The sequence below is a fragment of the Mastomys coucha genome, unplaced genomic scaffold (assembly GCF_008632895.1).
Source record: "Mastomys coucha isolate ucsf_1 unplaced genomic scaffold, UCSF_Mcou_1 pScaffold18, whole genome shotgun sequence".
Taxonomy (NCBI): domain Eukaryota; kingdom Metazoa; phylum Chordata; class Mammalia; order Rodentia; family Muridae; genus Mastomys; species Mastomys coucha.
This window is the reverse complement of record NW_022196900.1, coordinates 73,424,900-73,444,615: the sequence shown is the minus strand read 5'-3', so window position 1 is coordinate 73,444,615 and position 19,716 is coordinate 73,424,900. Positions and strand designations below refer to the sequence as shown.

At 50.7% G+C, this 19,716-nt stretch overlaps 1 protein-coding gene across 1 annotated transcript; it reads right to left on the bottom strand.

Moving 5' to 3' along the window:
* Positions 1-10,473: 10,473 nt before the first annotated feature.
* On the bottom strand, positions 10,474-17,940 carry Tmem275 (transmembrane protein 275). Its single transcript, XM_031376853.1, has 2 exons — positions 17,430-17,940; positions 10,474-11,771 (listed from the first exon to the last, which is right to left on the bottom strand). Exon 2 carries the CDS (start codon positions 11,683-11,685, stop codon positions 11,152-11,154), a length of 534 nt encoding a protein of 177 aa, XP_031232713.1. The 5' UTR covers positions 11,686-11,771; positions 17,430-17,940; the 3' UTR covers positions 10,474-11,151.
* Positions 17,941-19,716: the final 1,776 nt, after the last annotated feature.

Below are 19,716 nucleotides of genomic sequence, written 5' to 3'. Positions count from 1 at the left end.
CCGTCATCACTGTCTCCCTCAGCTGACTCACTAGGTTTTAGAAGCCCTTGGCTTCTCTGTTACCCAAATGAGTTCATTCCCCCCCACCCCCCTGTGTAGCTAGGGTTTCCCTCCCTGCCCTAGCACCTTACCATACAGCTGAGTATGATGAGAAGGGATCCACTACGGGCCTACCATACTTAGAGTCACATGGGGCTCAAGGTCCTCATCTGTCAAATGGGACTAATGATAATGCCAACTCCAGGGTCTTCATGATCATTGAGATGCAAAAACCGCACATGTTGGCCATTCAGTAGCTGCTCATGTTTCTAATTGCTACTACCTTCTTATCAGTGCTGGCAAGCAAAACCAGACCCTGCCCTGCATCTAGTCTCAGGAATCACATACTAATTGCCCTGTGTGTAGATGTAAAACAGCCAGGTGAATAAGAAACCCGTACACCTCTGACCATGTAGGGCTTACAGCACACAGGAGGCGACCTGAGGCTAGGATCAGAGGTGATCTAGGACAGGTCACAACTCTATTAGAAGTCAGAACCAGAGCTCAGTTTGGAGCTGCGATGAACTCCACATGTGACTAGTGCCAAGGTCGTTTTGTTTCTAGTAGATTGTCTGTGGCCCATTTAAGAAGCTTCGTGGGGAGCAAAAGCGATGACTCAGCAGTTAAGAGGACCTGGGTTTGATTCCCAGCACCAGCCTGGTGGCTTACAACCCTCCGTAGCTTCTGGTCCAGGGGATGCAAACCCTCTCTGGCTTCTGTAGACACACATGTGGTACACAGACATACATGCAGGAGAAGCACCCACCCATGAAATAAAATAAACATCCATTAAAAAAGAAGCTGCCAGGCTTCTGTGAATTTGTTTCATCACCTATGAAATGGGGAGTTCCCCACCGACCCCCCTGGTTTGTGAGAACCCAGAGAGCTGAGCATGGAAATGAAGGATTAAGCTGCCCGCCTCCCTAATGACTCTAAGCCTCGCTCTGGGTTTCCTCCCCCACCCCCTTCCAGGCCAGGGTGTGCAGCCCTCTACCCTGCCTCCAGCCTTGAGGAAGCTGCCACCTCAGCCCGGGATCCCTTCCAAGACAAGTCTGGAACAACAAAGGCCCCAGGAGCGTATTTCCTCCTGGGGGCTGACCGCCCGGTGGCTCCTTTATCTTGGCAAGCAAGTTGAAGAACTGTTCATGGCCAGAGCTCGTGTGGGGCGTGTGGGTGGGTGCATGTGATCCTGAGCGTGTGTGAGCACAAAGCTGCTTATTGTTGCTGTCCCTAGCTGAATGGGCTGATAGACCTGGAAGTTTGGGTCCTTCCTAGGCCACCCTGATCATCCCTGGTCCTCCTCACAGCATGTGTTGGGCAGCCAGGAGGGAAAGGAGGCCAACTTTCTTACCTAAGAATACTGGAAGCAAGCCACAGTGCTTCAGAAAAAATCCAGGTTAGCAGAGGTGCGTGATGGCAGTAGGGAGAGATGAAGGAGGGATTCCATTCTTTTAGAAGGGGCAGGGCACACCTCAACCCTGGACCACTTCCGGGTACACACCCAACAGGGTCTTCAAGGACTACATGGCTCACCTCATTTACCTTTATCTTCAGCCCTCCTTTGGTGACCCATCTAGAGAAAGACTGTGCGGCTGAAGCCTCTAGCCTGGCTCCAGTAGTGGAGGTTACTGGCAAAGGCTTCACGTCTGATGTAAGTCTGACTTGGACTTGGACAGTTTTGCAACCCTGACTTCAGTCCCTTGGACTGTGTTGGCTGGAAACTGGAGATATTGCAGGCAGGACTTGGGAGTGGCCAGAACTGTCCCAGCAGTGGCTTGGCCTTATCTTACTTTCCCTCACGTCGGCCATCAGAAGATAGAAGGACAGATGGGGCTAGGCTGCCTGCTGGAGGGTCAGGTCTGTTGGTAGTCTGGGAAATCCTAAATCAAAGCCTCAGAACAGATATCTTCAGGGCTCTCATCAGTCCTAATCCAGGGCAAGAGTCACCCATACTCCATGCCTAACCACAAGCCTAAAGGGACAGGGATCACAGATATGTTTTGTAATGTGGTGACATGATGTGGTGGGAGGGGGGTGCCTCAGTAGGTCCACGCTGAGACAACCCCCCCCCCCCCCGAAGTACCAGCTATATGATAGGTCTAGTATAAAATAAAGTTTATTTGGGGACATGAGAAGGGAGGCTGAGAAGGGAGTAGAGGCAGAGAAAGAGAGGGAGAGGGAGAGGGAGGGGAAGGGGGAGGGGAGGAGGAGGGTGAGAGGGAGAGGGAGAGAGGGAAAGGCAGAGAGGGAGAGGCCAAACAGTCCTTTTTATAGCAAGCCAGGCTCCTACCTGGCTGTTGCTAGGTAACAGTTGGGCGGAGCCTAGAAGTAATGCTAACTATCACCACCTTCTACCTTCCTGGACATCCTGCTTTAGGGAAGTTCTTTACACTAAGCTGAAACCTACACACACAGTAGTCTTCTTATTGGGCTTGGCTTGGTCCAGTTCAAGGACCATGTAGAATGTGTCTATGCACTGTTTTGGGACATGCCATAAGTCTGTATCAGATGGTGTCTCGGATGCTCAGTACATCCTTTCCCATGTGTCTTTGGTTCTGCTGAAGCAAACATATTGAGTCTTTGGATCACCCACTCCAGGAAACACTCCCCATGGGTGGGAGACGGTCTCCCCTCCTTCTCCTGCCCTTCATGGCTACTTATGTACAATTCTTGGCTACTATGCAGGTGAAATCCATGAGCAGGCCTTGACTTGGGACAGGTCCTGGTTCAGAGTTGGTATCCAGCCAATACCAAACTTGTTGAACTAAATTGGAATATCCATGTGAGGGACAATCAATGCCCAGGCCCCTGGTGAACCTGGTTCCTGTCTGGCCTTGTCCTGACTTTGCAATATGGCATTGGGCAGGTCGCAGCCTTTTCTTGGGCCTCTGGTTCCTGGGTGCAGGTTGGACAGAGTGATCTCCACAAGCCTCTGACAGGGTTCGTTTCCAAGTGTCTTGCCGAATCTTTTTTTCTTCTGTACAATAATCACCCCCAAATTCCTTCACTGTTCTATCTAGATCTCTGCCTGTGCCAGCTCCGCCCAGGGGGTGGATCTAAATGGGGCTTCGAGGTGCATATGTAGCAAAGGTCCAGAAGTGACTTGATAAAGCAGGTCAAAGGAGTCCGAAAGGATGGCACTTGAGGACAAATGAGTGTGTCTGCCCTTCTCTAGCCTGCTTCAGTAATGGCTTTCTTAAGTGATAGGGCCTAGGGCAGAGGTCACATTGCAGTCCCCATCTCTTTCTGAGAATATCCCAGCACAGGCTTTAGCTTTCTCTTTTCAGTCCTAAACATCAGCTTTTAGTGTTCAGGGACGACACATCAGCCAGCAAGGTAATGGGGGTGGGCTCAGTGAGCTAATAGTTAGGGAACATCATTCTTCCACAGGCCAGATGCGCTGAGAAATCAGCAGCAAGCAGGATGGAGTCCCTGATACTAATATGCTTCTGCACTAAAGAGAATTCAGACAGCAAGCAGATGAGCAATGAAATATATGAAACATCTGGGCTGCTGATGGAAGGTTGTAAGGACTCAGGGGATAGAGGTGTGGAGACTGAGTTTGAATTCAGACTGGGCTACATAGTGAGACCTTGTCTCAAAAGGAACACAGAGTATAAAGATATTAAAACAGTGCATGGGGTCAGGGCTTAGTTCAAGAGGCCCGCAGAATGGTCAGACCCACGGTTAGAGATGAACAGACAGATCTACAGCCAGGTAAACAAACCACGGGGAGAGAGGCTGGTCCAGGCCCGCAGGCAGGATGGAAGCTTCAGGGGCAGAAAGAATGAAGAAGGGAGACAGGATCTATTAAGCTGATGACTCCAGGCCTTAATCCTGTGCCAGGCCCATTGGGGCAGTGTATGTAGGGGGAGGAGAGTACCCCCCGCTGGGGTGTAATTTCACGCTGAAGGGCCTGATGGGGCATCCCATGGACTGATCCTTTCTGGATCAGAAAACCCACTTCCCTTTGTCGCACGCAGGGCGATTAGCACCTTAACCCTTTGTAGGCTGGCTCAGGGCCAGTTCTGCCCCACCTTGCCTCCAGCCCCTGGGGACCTAGCCCAGAGTCCTTCTTTGCTCTCAGCCTAGCCAACTCCTAGATCTAGTCCTGAATGTGTGTGCTGGAAGGATGAATTTTCCTGAGTAAGGAAGGCCTGAGAAGACCAGGGAATAGATGCTAAAACAATTCCTGTCCGTGTCCCTGTTCTCTAGCACGCCCCCCTTCCTCTGACGGCTGTTACCACCAGCAAACTGGTGGCCCCATACGTGGGGTCCTTCTTTTATTACATTCTAATTTAGTTAGTGTGCATGTGGGTGTGGGTGTGCATGCATGCCACAGTACACACGTAGAGGCTAAAGGGCAGTGAGAGTCTTTCCATCATGTAGGCTTTGGGGATCAAACTCAGGCTATCAGGCAGGCTTCGTGGCAAACCCCTTTACCCACGATGCTGCCTCACTGGCTCTTATAGCTCATTTCAGTATACACCCCTTCAGGAAGTCTGGAGTCCAGTTTCTTCCCTTGCCTTACTTAAAGGTTGGCAACCCACGCCCAGAGTCTTTCCACACACCTTGCCCTGGGGAACCCACCACCTCCCAGGCAATAAAGCCAGAATCCTCTACTCCCAATGCATCTCACTGGGAGTGAACCTTGACCCTTAAGGTCAAACCCTCTGCACGCTCACAGGCCATGTGTCAGTAACATCCCAGAGACACCCTTGGCCAGTTCTACCAATAGTGACATTCCAGGACTAAGTAGGTCATCACAGCCAGCCCCCTGCATTTATAGTCTCTTTTGCTGATGACCTCCTCTTTGTGTCTCTGTTCAAAGACCCACCAGGAAGTGGTCTCACCTTTGGCTCTGTATGTCCTTGCACCTTTCCCAGGCTAACTTCAACATATCCAAGGGGCCTCTTCCCTGGCTTGGGGGAGAAGGGCAGGGACCAGACTTGGCCTCCTTTAAGCTCCCTGGGTCTCTAAAACCCCAGTCCCATTAAAAGAAAGCCCCTAAATGTTATTTACACTTCGGAGTCTTAAAAACCATTAACAAAAGCCACTTAATTCAATTATCTTCCCGGCTGGCTCGGTTCTCAGCACTGAGCACTGGCCTCCCCTTGCCACCCCTCCCCACCCCCCCCACTGTCATTGTGTCGGGCTAATGAGGTAAACTGAAGCGAGCCTGTCCCCCCTGACAGGTTTATGAGAATTTAATAAAGCGTGGCCGGGACCAAATGAGTTGCCTCAGCGTTGGAGAGCTCATTGTCTTCAGCGTCAGCGTTTTCTGACTCAAGCTGCCCCCTCCCCCGCCCCAGCTCTTGCCTGGCTCAGCCCCAGCCCTCACCCTTAGTACCCCCTAGGTAAACTCAAAGTCCTGTGTGCCTGGCAGAGGCTGGTGTGGTCCGGCAGGGGCAGAGCACCCATGCTAGTCCCTGAGAAGAGCAGAAATTAAATCTATCAGTTGTCCCTGGGAAGTGTCCCTTTGTGGGCCTACAATCCCTAACATACATCAGACCCCAGAAACAGATTTGGGGGACTTCTTGTGCTCATGTGCTATAGCCCCTGCCAACCCAAGGCTAATTTGGGAAAGCCTCACTCTTTTCTTGCTTGTTTGAAGTGACCAGCCAAAGAGAGCTTCTCAAATGAGGGGATTTCTTGTTTTGCAATGGCACATGGTGGGTTCTGGGGTCTCCATGATGGCCTGGACTCCTTCTTTATATGGATTGTCATCTCATGTTTTCAATGACAGGTAGCAGAGGGTGGAGCCCAGGAAGCAGCAGGAACTGGTTCAAGGTTCCAAAGCTGTCATAGATGCAGATGGAGAGGCTCTTTGGCTAGCCTCCCAGCTAGACCCACCTTGGAGCACTGCGATACCTTGAGAAGCCTGGGTGCCCGTCTTCCTTTATATCCCAGCTCTCCTAGAATCAGCCTTTCTCTGCTTGCCTGTCAGAGACCCAAGGACTTCGGGACAACCCAGAGACCTAGAATTCTTTTTTATCTCCTCCAGAAGTGTGCTAGGCATTACTTCCCGTGAGGATAGACCTGAAAGGAATCTCAGCATACCTTCCTGTCAATGGAGTATCAGGAGAGCAAGGCTTAGTGATCAGTGAGTGTGATTGTGATGAAAGTCCAATCAGGGCTCTATGACCAGAGTCGGATTGGGATTTTTGTCAGTCAGGGCTCAGTAAATGGATCATGGTCAGAGCTGCTTGTTCCCAGGGCCAGAGCTCAGTCTATAACCAAAACAGGAGCTAATGTATGTCCTGGATCAAAATTCGGTTTGTGTTTAGGTCCTAGTTCAATATATAATCAATGTATAATAAAGGTCAGGGATCAGAGAAGTCGGTAATAAAGACCAGGTTCAGAATACAGACAAAGCAGGATCAGGACTCAGAGTGTAATCAGGGTCAAGTTCACTATAAGCAAGGACCAAAGCTCAGTATGGACCAGGGTGAGGGTTCAAGATCAAGTCTAGGGTTCAGTCTATGACAGGCTCAGGATTGTGTGTGTGTGTGTGTGTGTGTGTGTGTGTGTGTGTGTTGTGTGTGTGTATGTGTGTGTGTGTATGTGCATGACCTTGATGAATTCTAATTTCAGGTAAAGGCTTCCTCAGTAGTTTCTAATTGTAGAAATGAATAATTTACTTAGTACATCTAGGTGACTAACCCCCTGCCCCAGCTCCCCTGTTTTCTCAGTTCCTTGGGGTCTTTGGCCTTCAGAAGAGAAAAAGACAAAATTGTTGAGGAGGCTGGAATCCCCTGTCATGTACTTAGGCTGCCCTCTGGTGGCAGTCTCTAGTAGTGTTGATTTTCTCATGCTTGACCCTCTTGCTTTTGGGAAGCCTGGGCCTCTGGTAGTTATGGAAGCCCATTTGGTTATCTATGTGCTCTTGCGTTACTGCACACCACCTGAACAGAGAAGTAGACACAGGGGAATCTGCAAGTGGACAGTGGACACCCCCCCAAGCTTTTCTCTCTTCCTGTCGAGTTGGCATCTATAATCCCTGTTACCAGAGATCTACCGTCTCAACTGTATGACGAGAGTCACATCTTTTATCCATCAGTTTGACAGGTATCATCATTCACCTACCTGTGACACGTATACGAGAGAACCTAATGAAGATCTCCACTTCCTGGTTCTCATTCCTTCTCTTAATCACCAACTCCTGGCCACAGTACCCATAGAAATTCACTGGCACCAGCTGGAGGTCCACAGAGGTTCAGAACAGCCTAGGGTCCCTTCTCCACCAGATTGACAGGTTAGACTAAACTAGGTTTGTGGCTTCTGCCTCTACCTGTCCTCACACACCACCACCCTAGGCCAGAGGCTCCTAGGTCTACATACCAGGGGCCTCTTCTCCAGAACCCAGGTCCTTCAGGGCTGACAGCCCCTAAGTTTCACCCAGAATAGGGTATGGCCCAACAATCTATATCCAAATGCTCCAGGCAGAAATTTAGCACTTCCTTTTCCTTCCCTCAGGAAATCCAGCCTATGGCTTGTCCCATTTACCTTAGAGAATGGTGTAGCTGCTACAGTGGCTACTCCAGCCCCGGCCCAGCCCCTACCGAACTTTACAGTAACCCCCAAACCTACCCCTTGTTTTCCAGCTCTCCCTTCAACGATGTTTTCTGCACAGCAGGCAGGGAAGTCTGTACAATCATAAACCAGATCATGCTACTTCTCTGCTTAAAACCCTCCAGTGGCTCCTATGTTCTAAAGAATAAAATCCCAATGTCTCACTCGCCCTGACCTTACCAAGCTTGCCGTGAGCTGGGCAACAACCCCCTCCACATAACCCTAAGATTCCTCCCTCCAATCTCTATTGCTCTTCTCTCTTCTTTTGACCCAAAGAAGCCAAGTTCACACTTACCTCTGGGCTCTTTCAATGACCATTTTCTGAACTTAAAGTGTTCTACCTTAGCATAGCTGACTATTGTCACTCCACTCAGAATTTAGCTTCTCTCAGAGAAGACCTTCCTAACTGCCCATGTCCCTTCCTATTGTGATGATTTCCAGCATAGGACTGTTTACTGGTGTCTCCTGGCTCTCTCTCTCTCTCTCTCTCTCTCTCTCTGTGTGTGTGTGTGTGTGTGTGTGTGTGAGTGAGTGAACATGGCATATGTGCATGTGTGCACATTGGTGCCCATGTATGTGTGGACAGTGCAGTGGCCAGAAGAGAACATCAGATGTCCTGCTCTGTCACTCTCTGCCCATGCTCTTGAAACAGGACACCTCAAGCTGAGTTTGAAGCTCAGTTGGAGGCCAGCAAGCCCCATTGATACTCCATATCCACTAGCAATGCACTGGCTTATAGACTCAAGGGCATGGCTGGGCTCAGTTCTTCATCCTTCTGTAAGCAAGCACTACCTATTGAACTGTCTCTCTAGTCCTGTTTACTGTCTGCATGCCCAGGTAGAATATATAATCCGAGTGGTGGACACATGTAAGGTTCAGGAATTATCTGTTGCATTCATTTATATAAAAAAAAAAATGGGCTCTCAGTGGCTATCCTCATTTCTTCTAGTAGGACTAGAAAGAAAGCAACTCAGTTTCTGACTTCCGTTTGGGTTCCCTAATTCAGGCCAGCAGCAGCTTCTTCTGAGATGCAGAGCTTCCTGGACCACCCCAAGTTCCCCATGGGAAATCCTGGGGAGCACTATCCTTTCAGAAGCTCTGTGTTCTTCCTGTAGTCCTGCACCTCACCACGGGGATCAGGTTAGAGGGCTTAGTTCTCTGCTGTGCCCCTTGCAGCTCTTACTAGGCCCTCAAGAAGGTCTCTAGGTCAGGGAGCTTGCTGTCAGAATCCCATCCTCATCCTAACAGAAACAGCATCCCAGTGGCCTGCCTGGGAGGGGCCTGCAGAGGTGTGGTGTGAGCGCAGAGCTCTTCTTTGGCACCACTATATCTAGAGAATGAGGCTGCTCCACAGCCTCACCAGTTATACTACACTGAATGAGTCTGTCCCTTAGCTCTCACCGGGGGGAGATTGTATAAAGGGAGGAGACCCTGAGTGGCAGACCTGAAGGTGCTTTGCTGGGACTGATTAGAAAGTGGGCCCCAGGGCACTTGTGTGTCTGAGAAGATGGAGTGTGTTCAGATGAAAGAAATAATCATCTTCAGCTGGGGGTGGCAGGAAGGGGCTCTAGGGAGTCATTGTCCCCATCCCGTTCTCTCTCACAAGTCTGCTCTCACCACTGATTTTTGATCCATTGTTCCACTTACCAGAATCCTTATCTGAGTCCACTCCTTCCCCCTCAGTAGTTAACTCCAGAACAAGATCAGGGAGTCTTCTTGTGTGGGGGATAAAGATCCCTGAGGATATAATTCGCAGCATCTGTCAGCTGGGAGAGTCCTAACATTGTAGGGTGTATAAAGGTGTCACTTCATATGGCGTTGGGGGAAGGGAGGTCCGGATCTCACCTAAGATTGCATCAATGGGAACCTCTCTTTCTGGCTACTTTCAAGGAAGCAGAAGAAGTTAGTGTTTGGGATGGCAGAGCACTAACTCAGAAGAGTTTGAGCCTGGGAATGGCCACAAACACACACATGTGCATACACAGGTGCACGCCAACACATCCCCAATAGAGGTGACAAGATGTTCCAAGAGGAGGCCCGATATTCCAGGTACTGGGTGCTTCAAAGGTCAGACTACTGGCTTGTGTGAACAAATCGCTGGTAAATCTGCTTCCATTTAAGTCCCTGGGAGACAGCAGGAGAGGAGGACAAGGCAGCAGATGAAGGAAGAAAGAGCCCCAGGGCTGTGGGGAAGTACCGGGTCCTCATTGAGCCCAGCATGGACAGAGAAAGGAGGGCTGTTAAAGCCTGTCAAGGGATGGTGGGCTAGCATGGGCCACCATCAGTTCTTGCTTGGATACCTGAAATGAGAAGGAGGTCATAGCTCAGAGACATAGAACTTTCCCCTAGTCTTCTGTTCTCTGGGCCTTCTTGCTAGGGCCCTCCTTATATCGATATCAGGAGCCCTCATCCACCTGCTCAGATCACTGGCTGGGCCCAAACTTCAAGCCTAGCTAGGCCTGAAGAAGGTCTGGGCTTTGCATGGCCCTTGGAGCTCTCCTCCCTTCCCTGTCTTGTGCTGGGTGGCCACACGCTCAAATGCTACCCATAATACTCTCCTACCCACGTGGGACATCAATAGTTATCTTAAACACTGACACACGTGATTCAAGCAATCACGCCTATCCCCACCCAGCCACACATCTGACAGCTTCTCCCTGGACATTCCCAGGTGTGCAGGGTCTCAGAGGCCATCTTGTCCAGTCACACACTCCTCTCCCCTGGGATCCCCTTTCTAGATCTCCAAGGAGGGCTGGTGCCAGGATGCTGAAGTGTTTAGCTATGGGCTCCCACCACTCCAGGATCCAGGTGTTCATCAGAGACCCCCAGTCAGCTCCTCCCCCACCTGCACATCACAGAGTACTGACTCCGAAGGGGCTTTATTGAGCGAGGCACACAGCTGGAATGCACGGGGTGGCACAGTCATGGCAGCGGGTGCTGCCAAGTGGGTGTTGCTGCTAGCAGTGGAAAATCACACACAGACCTTCAGGACTGAAAAGACTTCTCACCACGGAGGACCTCAGCCTCAGCTCCCCCGACCTTTGTCACATAGAAAGGATGGATGTGCTCTATCCAGCTTATCCCAGGGATCATCCTGAAGTCAGAACCTTTGTTCCCCAATTAAACCTAAAGGGCTTGTTGGACTAGAAACAAGGAGAAGGGCAGGAGGGCTAGACGCTTGTCACAGTGCACAGAGCCCGGTAGAGTTAGCTCGACCTTCATCCCTCTTTCCATTCTGAGGGCCTTCCTAGGTTCTCGAGATTGGATGAGGTTTCCTCCGTAGTTCTCGGGGAGGGACAGGTTTCCAGATCCGGGGTCCAGTTTCATCAATGTGGAGAGGAGGAGGAGAGGATGAAGTAGCTCTTAGAGACTCCACCTAAGAGATCAAAGCTCTGCTCTCTTAGGGGTGTGAGAGCCACTCCCATAACAACACTCTCCCTATTGGAAGTTCTAGAGAAGGTACAGATGAGGCCACTTATGCTCAGTCCTGGGCCTTCCCTCTCCCCTACAGCAGCCCCCCTCCCCTCTTCTCCTGGCCCACTAGGAGGCAGCCGGGTCCCGAGGGAAGTTGGGCTGGGTCCCTTCCATGCGCAGCAAGTAGGGAGCCCCGGTTGCAGGTTCAGGGGGGTCCAGGGCAAAGAGACCCGGGCCGGGGCTGGAGCGGCCAGAGGATGCAGCCGAGGCTGCTGGACTGAGCTGCACCGCTGTCGTGTCCTGTGCCGTGCGCTCGCTGCTTTCCATCTCCAGTGCCACAGTCCCTGGACGCCCGCCACCCTGGCCCGCGGTGGCAGAGGAGCGCGCACGGGGCACGGGGCCCCGGCGGCTGCACACGCAGCAGGCAGCGAAGAAGCCGAACGCCAGCACGAGCAGCGCGGGCCCCACCACCAGCGGAACGTTGTGTCCTGGCAGGAAGGCGGCGAAAGCTCCCACCAGGGTCACGTTCAGGCCTGCCAGCAGCACGCACAAGCCACAGGCACAGCAGAGAGCGGGCGATGGCAGACCCCGCAGAAGACTTCGGGAACGGCCCGGGGGCGCTGGGGCCAGGGTCTCTGGGCTCTTCTTTGCTGGCGGCATTGGCCTGCCCACGCCCCGCACGTGTCAAGCTCTGTCCCTCTGCCTGACCAGAATGGCGCACATGTCAGGGGCAAACTTTGGTGATCCTGCAGACACACAGCAAGAGGGTGAGTGAGAAGGGAAGGAGCTTATTAACCTCCAATCTGGGCTCAGTCCTGGGGCTGCCTGCGGTGTCAGCAAGTTGCCCAGGACATCTTGAGCAACCCTGGGAAGCTACCTATCCAATGGGAAGAATCTGCAGATAATCTTACCTTCACCTTTCCTCCAGGAAGCCTTCAGGCTGTAATTAAGAGACTAATTGTGTGGCTAGAGAGATGGCTTAGCAGTTAAGACCACAGATTGCACTTCCAGAGGTCCTGAGTTCAATTCCTAGCAACCACACATGGTGGCTGATAACCATCTGTAATAGAACCCAATGCCTTCTTATGTTATGTCTGAAGAAAGCAACAGTATATAAATCACTTTTTTTTTTTTTTAAAGAGAGACTCATTGTAAAGTACAGGTCGCTGGTTAAATGAACCCTTTTCCTTCTCTTATTCCTTAGTCCTAACGAAAAGGCAGCTTTGGGGTTTTAAACAGTCCTCCCACCCTCCAAGTGGTGGAGGCCTGGGGCTAATCTGGTCTGGTTTCTTCTTGCTCATGTGAAGAAAATGAAGCAGGAAGATGTCTAGCCATTTACCCAAGAGCCAGACCCAGGACCTATGAGACCTGCTGTCTGCCCCTCACTATGTTCCAGTAGACACAGCAATGATATTAACTTTCCTGGACATCAGATGAGGCTCTGGTATGGGTGGCCTGTGAGTGTGATTAAGCTTCTGATGTTCAGTTGAGAGGGGCATTTACCCACGATCTGGATCCTGGACCCTTTCTAGATAGTGCAGTCTAGTAAACTCCAGGCCCACTTCCATTTTACCACCTGGGACTCTGCAGTTGGACTTAGCTTCAAAAGCCTTATCTATGGGGGCTGGAGAGGGGATGGCTCAGTAGGTAAAAGTGCTTGCTGCCTGAGGCTGACGACCTGAATCTGATTCCTGGAACACAAGTAAAGTGTCCCTGAAACAAATAAAAGACCAGATGTGGGGGCGGGCATCTGTAATTCCAGTGCCCCTATTGCAAGATGGGAGGTGGAGCAGGAGAATCATCTGGAAGCTCACTGCTCCTCAGCTAGCCTGGGGTACACAGGACAGAGGCAGGAACACGAGAAACTCCCACCTGAGAGCTTAAAGCAAGAGGGTAGGAAAGAACCAAGTGAAAAGTTGCCCTCTGACCTCCACACATGTGATTAGAATGTTTGCACCTACAATTACACATGCACACACAAAACAAATTAAGAATGAAAGTCCAATCTATGGGTGTTGAAATCCCTTTCTTGGAATCTCTATATGGGTCTAGTTCTGGGAATACCACTGGCTTAGTAAAACCAGATCTATGCAGAAGCAACAACAATATAGTCACTGTGTCAGAATGTGACTTCTCAAACAAACGACACAGGAGCAGGACACAGTGGTACAGTTAGGCACAGGCCTTTGATTCCAGCACTTGAGAGGCAGAGGCAGATGGTTCTTGGTGATTTCTAGGCCAGCCTGGGCTACATAGTTAGACTGTCTCATAATCATCAAAAACAACTCCCAAACCCCCACACCAAACTCCAGCATTTATGACTTGTATTTGGGAATTCTGACTTATAATATGAGGTCACAGGCATGAAGACCCGGGAGAACATAGTTTGTGAGCTGTGTTGAAATCGCAATGACAATGTCAGAAAAAGGTCCTAGGTAGAGAAGGTAGTAATCAGGTAGCTCCACAGGTGGCATTGCAGAGAGAGAAACAGGGAGCCTAGCACAGCGCTCACCTTGAGGAGCCAACAGAGTCCTCTTGACCTCTTGATCTCCTTCTGTTGCTGCAGTAAATCCTCCTGGTCCTTTGTGCCTCATCCCAGTCAAAGCCCTCAAGCCCAGCACAGAACCCTGAAGAGCCCATTGTGTGGACTAAAAGAACTTTGCTTTAGTGACTCTTCCAAGTTGTCTTCCACGTGTGACCAGTCTTTTTGCTCAGTCAAAGCCCTTGTTGTCTTTGAGTGGGAACTCTTAGTCCCTAAAGTTTGGGCAAGGCCTCTCCTCTGGAAACCCAGACTAATGCTCATTTTATCCTCAACTCCACCCATCCTCAGGGAGCCTCCCCCATTGCTGTTACTCATTGCCTGCTGGAGCTTATTCATTACACTGAAAGTTCTCAGCATTTGCCAAATGGATTCTGCCTCCCCAGGGTCCAGAAACACCATCAGCCCTTCCCAGTTAATGGCTAGAAGTTTTCCCACCCTCTGACATATGCGAATGCACGCGCGTGCGCGCGTTCACACACACACACACAAACACACACCACACCAGCCTAGAAACAATGCTTGAGGAGGAGGAAATTTGGAAGGCCTGGCTTTCTAGTTTGTGCGTGATTCCTGGGCTCTGTCATCCTGTCTCCCAGTGTGTAACGCCCATCACCTTCCTTCCCTACATGCATGCTCATGGGCCAAACATACCCAGGCCACTGCTGCATTGCATGCAGAACTGCAGACGTGAGCTGACATATTCCCACCTGGTGGAGGGGAGCTTCTGCTGAGCAGTGTGTCTCTAGATACCTCCTGCTTGTGGTGGAAGGTGAATGAGGTGCCTGAGAGCCGTAGCCCCAGGAGAGGTCATGGGGTGAGGAGTTCTGATCCAGGTGCCCCCATGATGCTTTTCTGCTTACAGTGGTCTTCATGACTCTAGCCAGCAAGCAGTTCCAGATCCCCTCATGGGCCATTTCACAGTCACACACCCACCTGTGAGGTAGGAGTCCCATTTAAAAGGTCTCCACAGGCTTCAGAGGCTCTCATTCTAGCACAGTGGATGGCCCAAGGGACAAAGGACTCTGCATTAGTCACAGCTCTGTGTTCATTAGACCAACCTTTGTAGCCATGCAGGCAGCACTGGCTCTGCTGCCGTGGGTCTTTTATTTCCTCTCAGTATTTCCTGATGCTCTCAGATGTGTTCCTGCTCCCTAGCCAGGGGACATGTATGGGCAGACTGAGTCTAGACCTCTGCCTCCACAACAGTAACTCAGTTACCTGGAGCAATAGGAAGGATGGTTGGTGGGGACTTTAGACTGTTGGAGGGGGGCTGTCCTTCCTTCGGCCCCACTTATCCCTCCTCCCCGTCCTAGCTTGCCGAGGTCCAGTAGTCCTCCTGGCCTGTGCTCCCTTAGTTCTTTGACATCTTATCTCCATTGCCCAGTTCTTTCTCCCCATTTCAGCTGCTCTGCCCCCATGGTGACCTCCAGGACTTCATCATCCTTGGTATCACCCTGGGCCAGCCCACCTTGGAGAAGCCTTACACCCTGTTCTCCACTATCCCCCTACTTCCATCAGAGTATAGACTCTATGACAGCACCTACTGTGTGCCCAAAGATATTCCAAGCTGTTATGATTCAAGTATGGCTCATCTCTCCCCAACTCATGAAGAATCAGATTTCTTAGTGGGGCCTGAATGTAAGGCCAATCACTTAAAAAAAAAAAAAAAGGGTGATTAGGAGGGCTGGAGAGATGGCTCAGAGGTTAAGAGCACTGACTGCTCTTCCAGAGGTCCTGAGTTCAATTCCCAGCAACCACATGGTGGCTCACAACCATCTGTAATGGGATCCAATGCCCTCATCTGGTATGTCTGAAGACAGCTACAGTGTACTCATATATACATAAAATAAATAAATAAAATAATTTTTAAAAAGTGATTAAGAGCTGAGCAAGGTAGCACATGCCTTTAATTCCAGTACTCAGGAGGTAGAGGCCATGCATACATATGTGTATATATATATATATATACATATATATATATATATACATATACATACACACACACACACACACATATATATATATACATATATAGATAGATAGATAGATAGAGAGAGAGAGAGAGAGAGAGATCGATCCTGTCTCAAAACAGTGGTTAGGGAATATAGGCCAGCCCTCTTCTCTTGGCCTCACAGTCTCCAGAATAGTATAAGTTACTGTAAGTTCCCCAGTCTTAGGTTTTGCTATAACATTAGAAAATGAACAATGATATAAACCCTTATATACATTAATTCATTTAACCCTATGACAATCTTAAGAAGTAAACACATTACCATCTCTTTTAGACAAATGAGAAAACACAGATTCAGGTTAAATTAATTACCCAAGGTCACAAACCTGGTGCTAAAACAGGGCAAGGCCCAGCCTAAAACCGAGGCTGTGCGTCCTAAGTCTGCAGCTAAGCCATTGCAGTTCCAGGACTGCACACGGTTCCTTGCTATAGCTGTTCTTTGGTGGCATACAACCCCCAGAGCCAATCCCCATGGTCCTCGTGTCTCTGATTCTCTCTCTGTCCACCTGCAATCCACACTGAGCTTATGTTAGCTACTTTTGTGATTTTGTCCCATCTCTCTGTCCTGCCAGTGCTGACCCTCAGCCCTATCTCAGTCCAGCTTCCTGCCTTCTCAAGTCTTCACCCAAACTCTTAAATTAAGCCTGGGAGGTAAGAAGAAATCTCACTGGTGTCACCAGCCCACTGCATACCCAAAGCTGCATGGTCACGACTCCCCTTCCGGGCCTGGGTGAGATTCTCAGTGGACCATACCTCCTCCTGGGAACTGTTGCCTGTGTCATCTTCAACCCAAGCCAATCATGGTTTTGAGCAAGCAGTCTCTTCCCTTCTTGAATACATGGCCTACAAGGGCCACACTAGTCTGGTTACTGTCCTATTATATTCCTGCCTCTCTGTCCATCAATATCACTGGTGACTCCCTTGTCACTGAGCTTAATGAATATTGTTCCGCATTTATTTTCTGCTTTTGAAGCCACCTGAGCCACACTTCCTGGGAACACTGCCTCTTTATGTAGATTTCTTTACTGTTGCCGTTTTCCACAAAGGTCACAAAATCAGGACCCAAGCTCTGCTGTGGTCCCTCCTTCACCCTCAGGATCCCCTCCACACACCTGCAACCCCTCTTGGGACCTTTTAGATCCCTGCCATGGATCTTTGCAGTCCATCCTTTTTACTCTTGTCCCAATACTTAACCTTGCGCATTCCCCATTTCTTCTCATGGTTAAAACCCTCCTGGACCATCTGTTGGTCCCTGAGCCCAGACTCCTCCAGGTAGCCCTCCTGACTCTGCTCTGCTGGGGCTGAGCTCACCAGCTGGTCTCCTAGTCAGCTCTGCCCTCAGCTAGTCCCCCCAGCTCTACCTTCCTGTGTAGATGGTGTGCCACTCAGCTCAGGGTCCCCTAGTCATGGGGCTTCCTTTGTCCAGGACTGCAGGCCCCACTGATGTACCTGTCTCTTCTCAGTGCTCTATGATTATTAGCGACACAAACGGAAAGGGAACACTGCTCAGAGAAGCCAGGGAAGGCTGTCTTCAGGGATTCACTTGTCTCTCAGATTTGGAGTTGCTATCTGCCAGCTTCTCTCAGCTTTGGGCATGGGAGAAACATAGAGGGCCAAGGAAAGCTATAGGGTAGATTCAACTGGGTAGAGGAAAGGCAAAGCAGCCAGTCTGTCTCTGGTTCTCTTATTCCTCTTTCTCTTTTAAACTTGTTTTCTCAAGATCAGAGGTCCCTGGCTCCTTGTCTGGTACCTTCCTTTCTCTAGGAGTTCAGAGCAGGATAAGCATTTCCTTCCAGAGTCCTTGCCCACTTATTAGCACTCCCCTCCCCCAATTTCTGCAACTTCACTTGCCTGAGAGAATGTGGACACTTCCCTGCTGTGACCCGGCTGACCCCTGAGGGGAGTCCTGGTGTCTCGGTGTTCAAAGGGTCGATCCAGATCCAGCTCAAGGCGCGCGGGATCCGTGCCTCGCCTGGGAGAGCTGGATCAGCCAACGACTGCCGGATAGGGACTCCGGGAGAGTGGGCACGCCAGGCCGAGATGAGCGGTCAGTTCCTCTCTGCCGACTCTCAGAGACTTCATTGGAGACCGTGGCAGCATCGGCGGTGAGTGGGAGGCAGCGGCGGGCTGGGATAACAGAGCCCGGCTGTGGTCTACAGCAACCTCGCGCCGCGGGCGGAGCCCCTTCCCAATGTGGGCGATCAATCTCTCCCAGCTCCCACCGGTTGCCTCCAGCCGAGAAGCCTCGCACATGTCCTTCTCGCCTTCGCTCCTTCGAGTTCGTGGGTTGTGAACGCCCCAGCAACTAATTCCCCACCGCCCACACTGTCTAGGCTGTAGTTTTCCCCACCCTGCGTGGAAACAGTGCGGCTCCTTTCAGGACGCCCCTGCCTGCGTTCTCTAGCATTTCTGCAACCCTGGAGGGCCTGGTACTAGGGAGGGGGAAGACAGAGTTTCCCCAGAGGTGAAACTTTGTTGTTTTTTTCAGCACCTCTTCCTTAAATAGCCAGGAGCCTAGCATTCTAGAAAGGGGCGTGGCCACATGCCCCTATAGGCATGTGAAGGTCCAGAGGCAGCTTGCAGCTGGATTTTGTTGCAGAGAGAGGCCTGGATAGATACAGAAGGGTGTGGTTGGAGGACATCTCTGTCCACTGTCCCTTCATTCATCCATTCACAAATCCACCTGATATGTCCACAGAGCACCGGCCAGTGAGGATCTGCCACAGCCATCAGGCACAAGGCTCCTGGCTTCTTGCTCTGCCCCTGGAGGCCTGACCCAACATGAGAGTCTCATTTCCACTCCCTTAGCTAGAGCCGCTTTCCTCCAGAGAGATCCAGAGAGGATGTGACTTCAGGGGGGTGCCTCGATCAAGCATCACCCTACTTTGGTTTACTATTGTGTTCTCTGGACTGGCTCAGTTATGGCCCAGAGTCCAGGTGTTGGGACTTCTGGAAAGACTCAGTTTCCTTTCTGAGTATTCTCCTGGAAGAGATCTCTCTCCCACTGTCCACTCCTATATCCATTAGGACCACTGGAGTGTTCTGTCGTTGCTCAAGTACTAACCAAGAACTACATAAACTACTGCAAACTTGGCCCCACCTCCTCTCTTCTCTAACAAGAGGGAAGGTGTGCCTCACAGGGGTCACTGGGGAGGGTGGGTACAACTGGAGAGGTTGTATCTGAAGATCCACATGCGTTGGAGGAATGGAGGTTTCAGAAAGTCCACAGCAGGGAAAAGAGGGGACTGGTAGGGCCAGGCCCTCCAGAACTCCCACTCACCTCAAGGCTCTGCCGGAGTCTCCAATGAATGTAGCTCTTGCTTTTTTCATGTGACTATATTTTAACTTATTCCTCAGTGGTCACAACTAGTTCTTTATGATTCCTCTCAGGTATCAGGCTTACCATATCCTATTTTAGGGCTATCATTTCTGGGAGGGCCAAATAGAGGGGAGCCACCTTCTCCACAGCTTAGGTATATATCTGCAATTCCCACCTCTGTCTTTGGGCATTTCTTTGAAGCACAGAGGTGAAGTAGGAGGAAGGGGTTCCTCGTCCATCAGGGGGAGAGGTGAGTGGTGATGGTGCTGAGGAGATGGAAGAGACAAGTGACGAGGAGCAGGCAAGAGGGCAGTGGAGAGAAAGCTGAAGGAACCAGTGTCTACATCTGACCAGCATTTGTGAAATCCACCCCTTGTGGATGTTAGCCCGTTGCTGGTAGGGAGCTGGGCTCTGTGGCTATGCAGAGAGGAAACCTGGTCGCAGAGCTTGTCTCCATGACTTTTCCTGGGCACCTAATGAGTCCTTTATCCTGAGATACATCGGCTTTCTCATCTGCCCAAGATGGGCTCTCCCATTGTCGCCTGCTTCCCAGTGTCCACAGGGTATCTTCTGTGGACCTGGCTCTCCGCTCTCATGCTTAACAAGGAGAAACAGACCAGAGTCACTCAAGTGATCAGGTCTCTTTGGAACTACTGAGGCAATGTCAGAGAAGGCTTCTGAGAAGAGTCATTTGGATAGGCCCTGCAAGAATCAGACTGTTCCCAGCTTGTCTTCTCAAAGCAAGACAAGGAGGGTGTCTGTGGAGATCAAACAATATTGCTGTTCCTGCAGCTGTAGACACGGAGGCTGTGGCAACCT

Bases quoted from the DNA above. Each gene is read 5' to 3' on its own strand.
- Tmem275 (XM_031376853.1), bottom strand. From the start codon at position 11,685: ATGCCGCCAGCAAAGAAGAGCCCAGAGACCCTGGCCCCAGCGCCCCCG.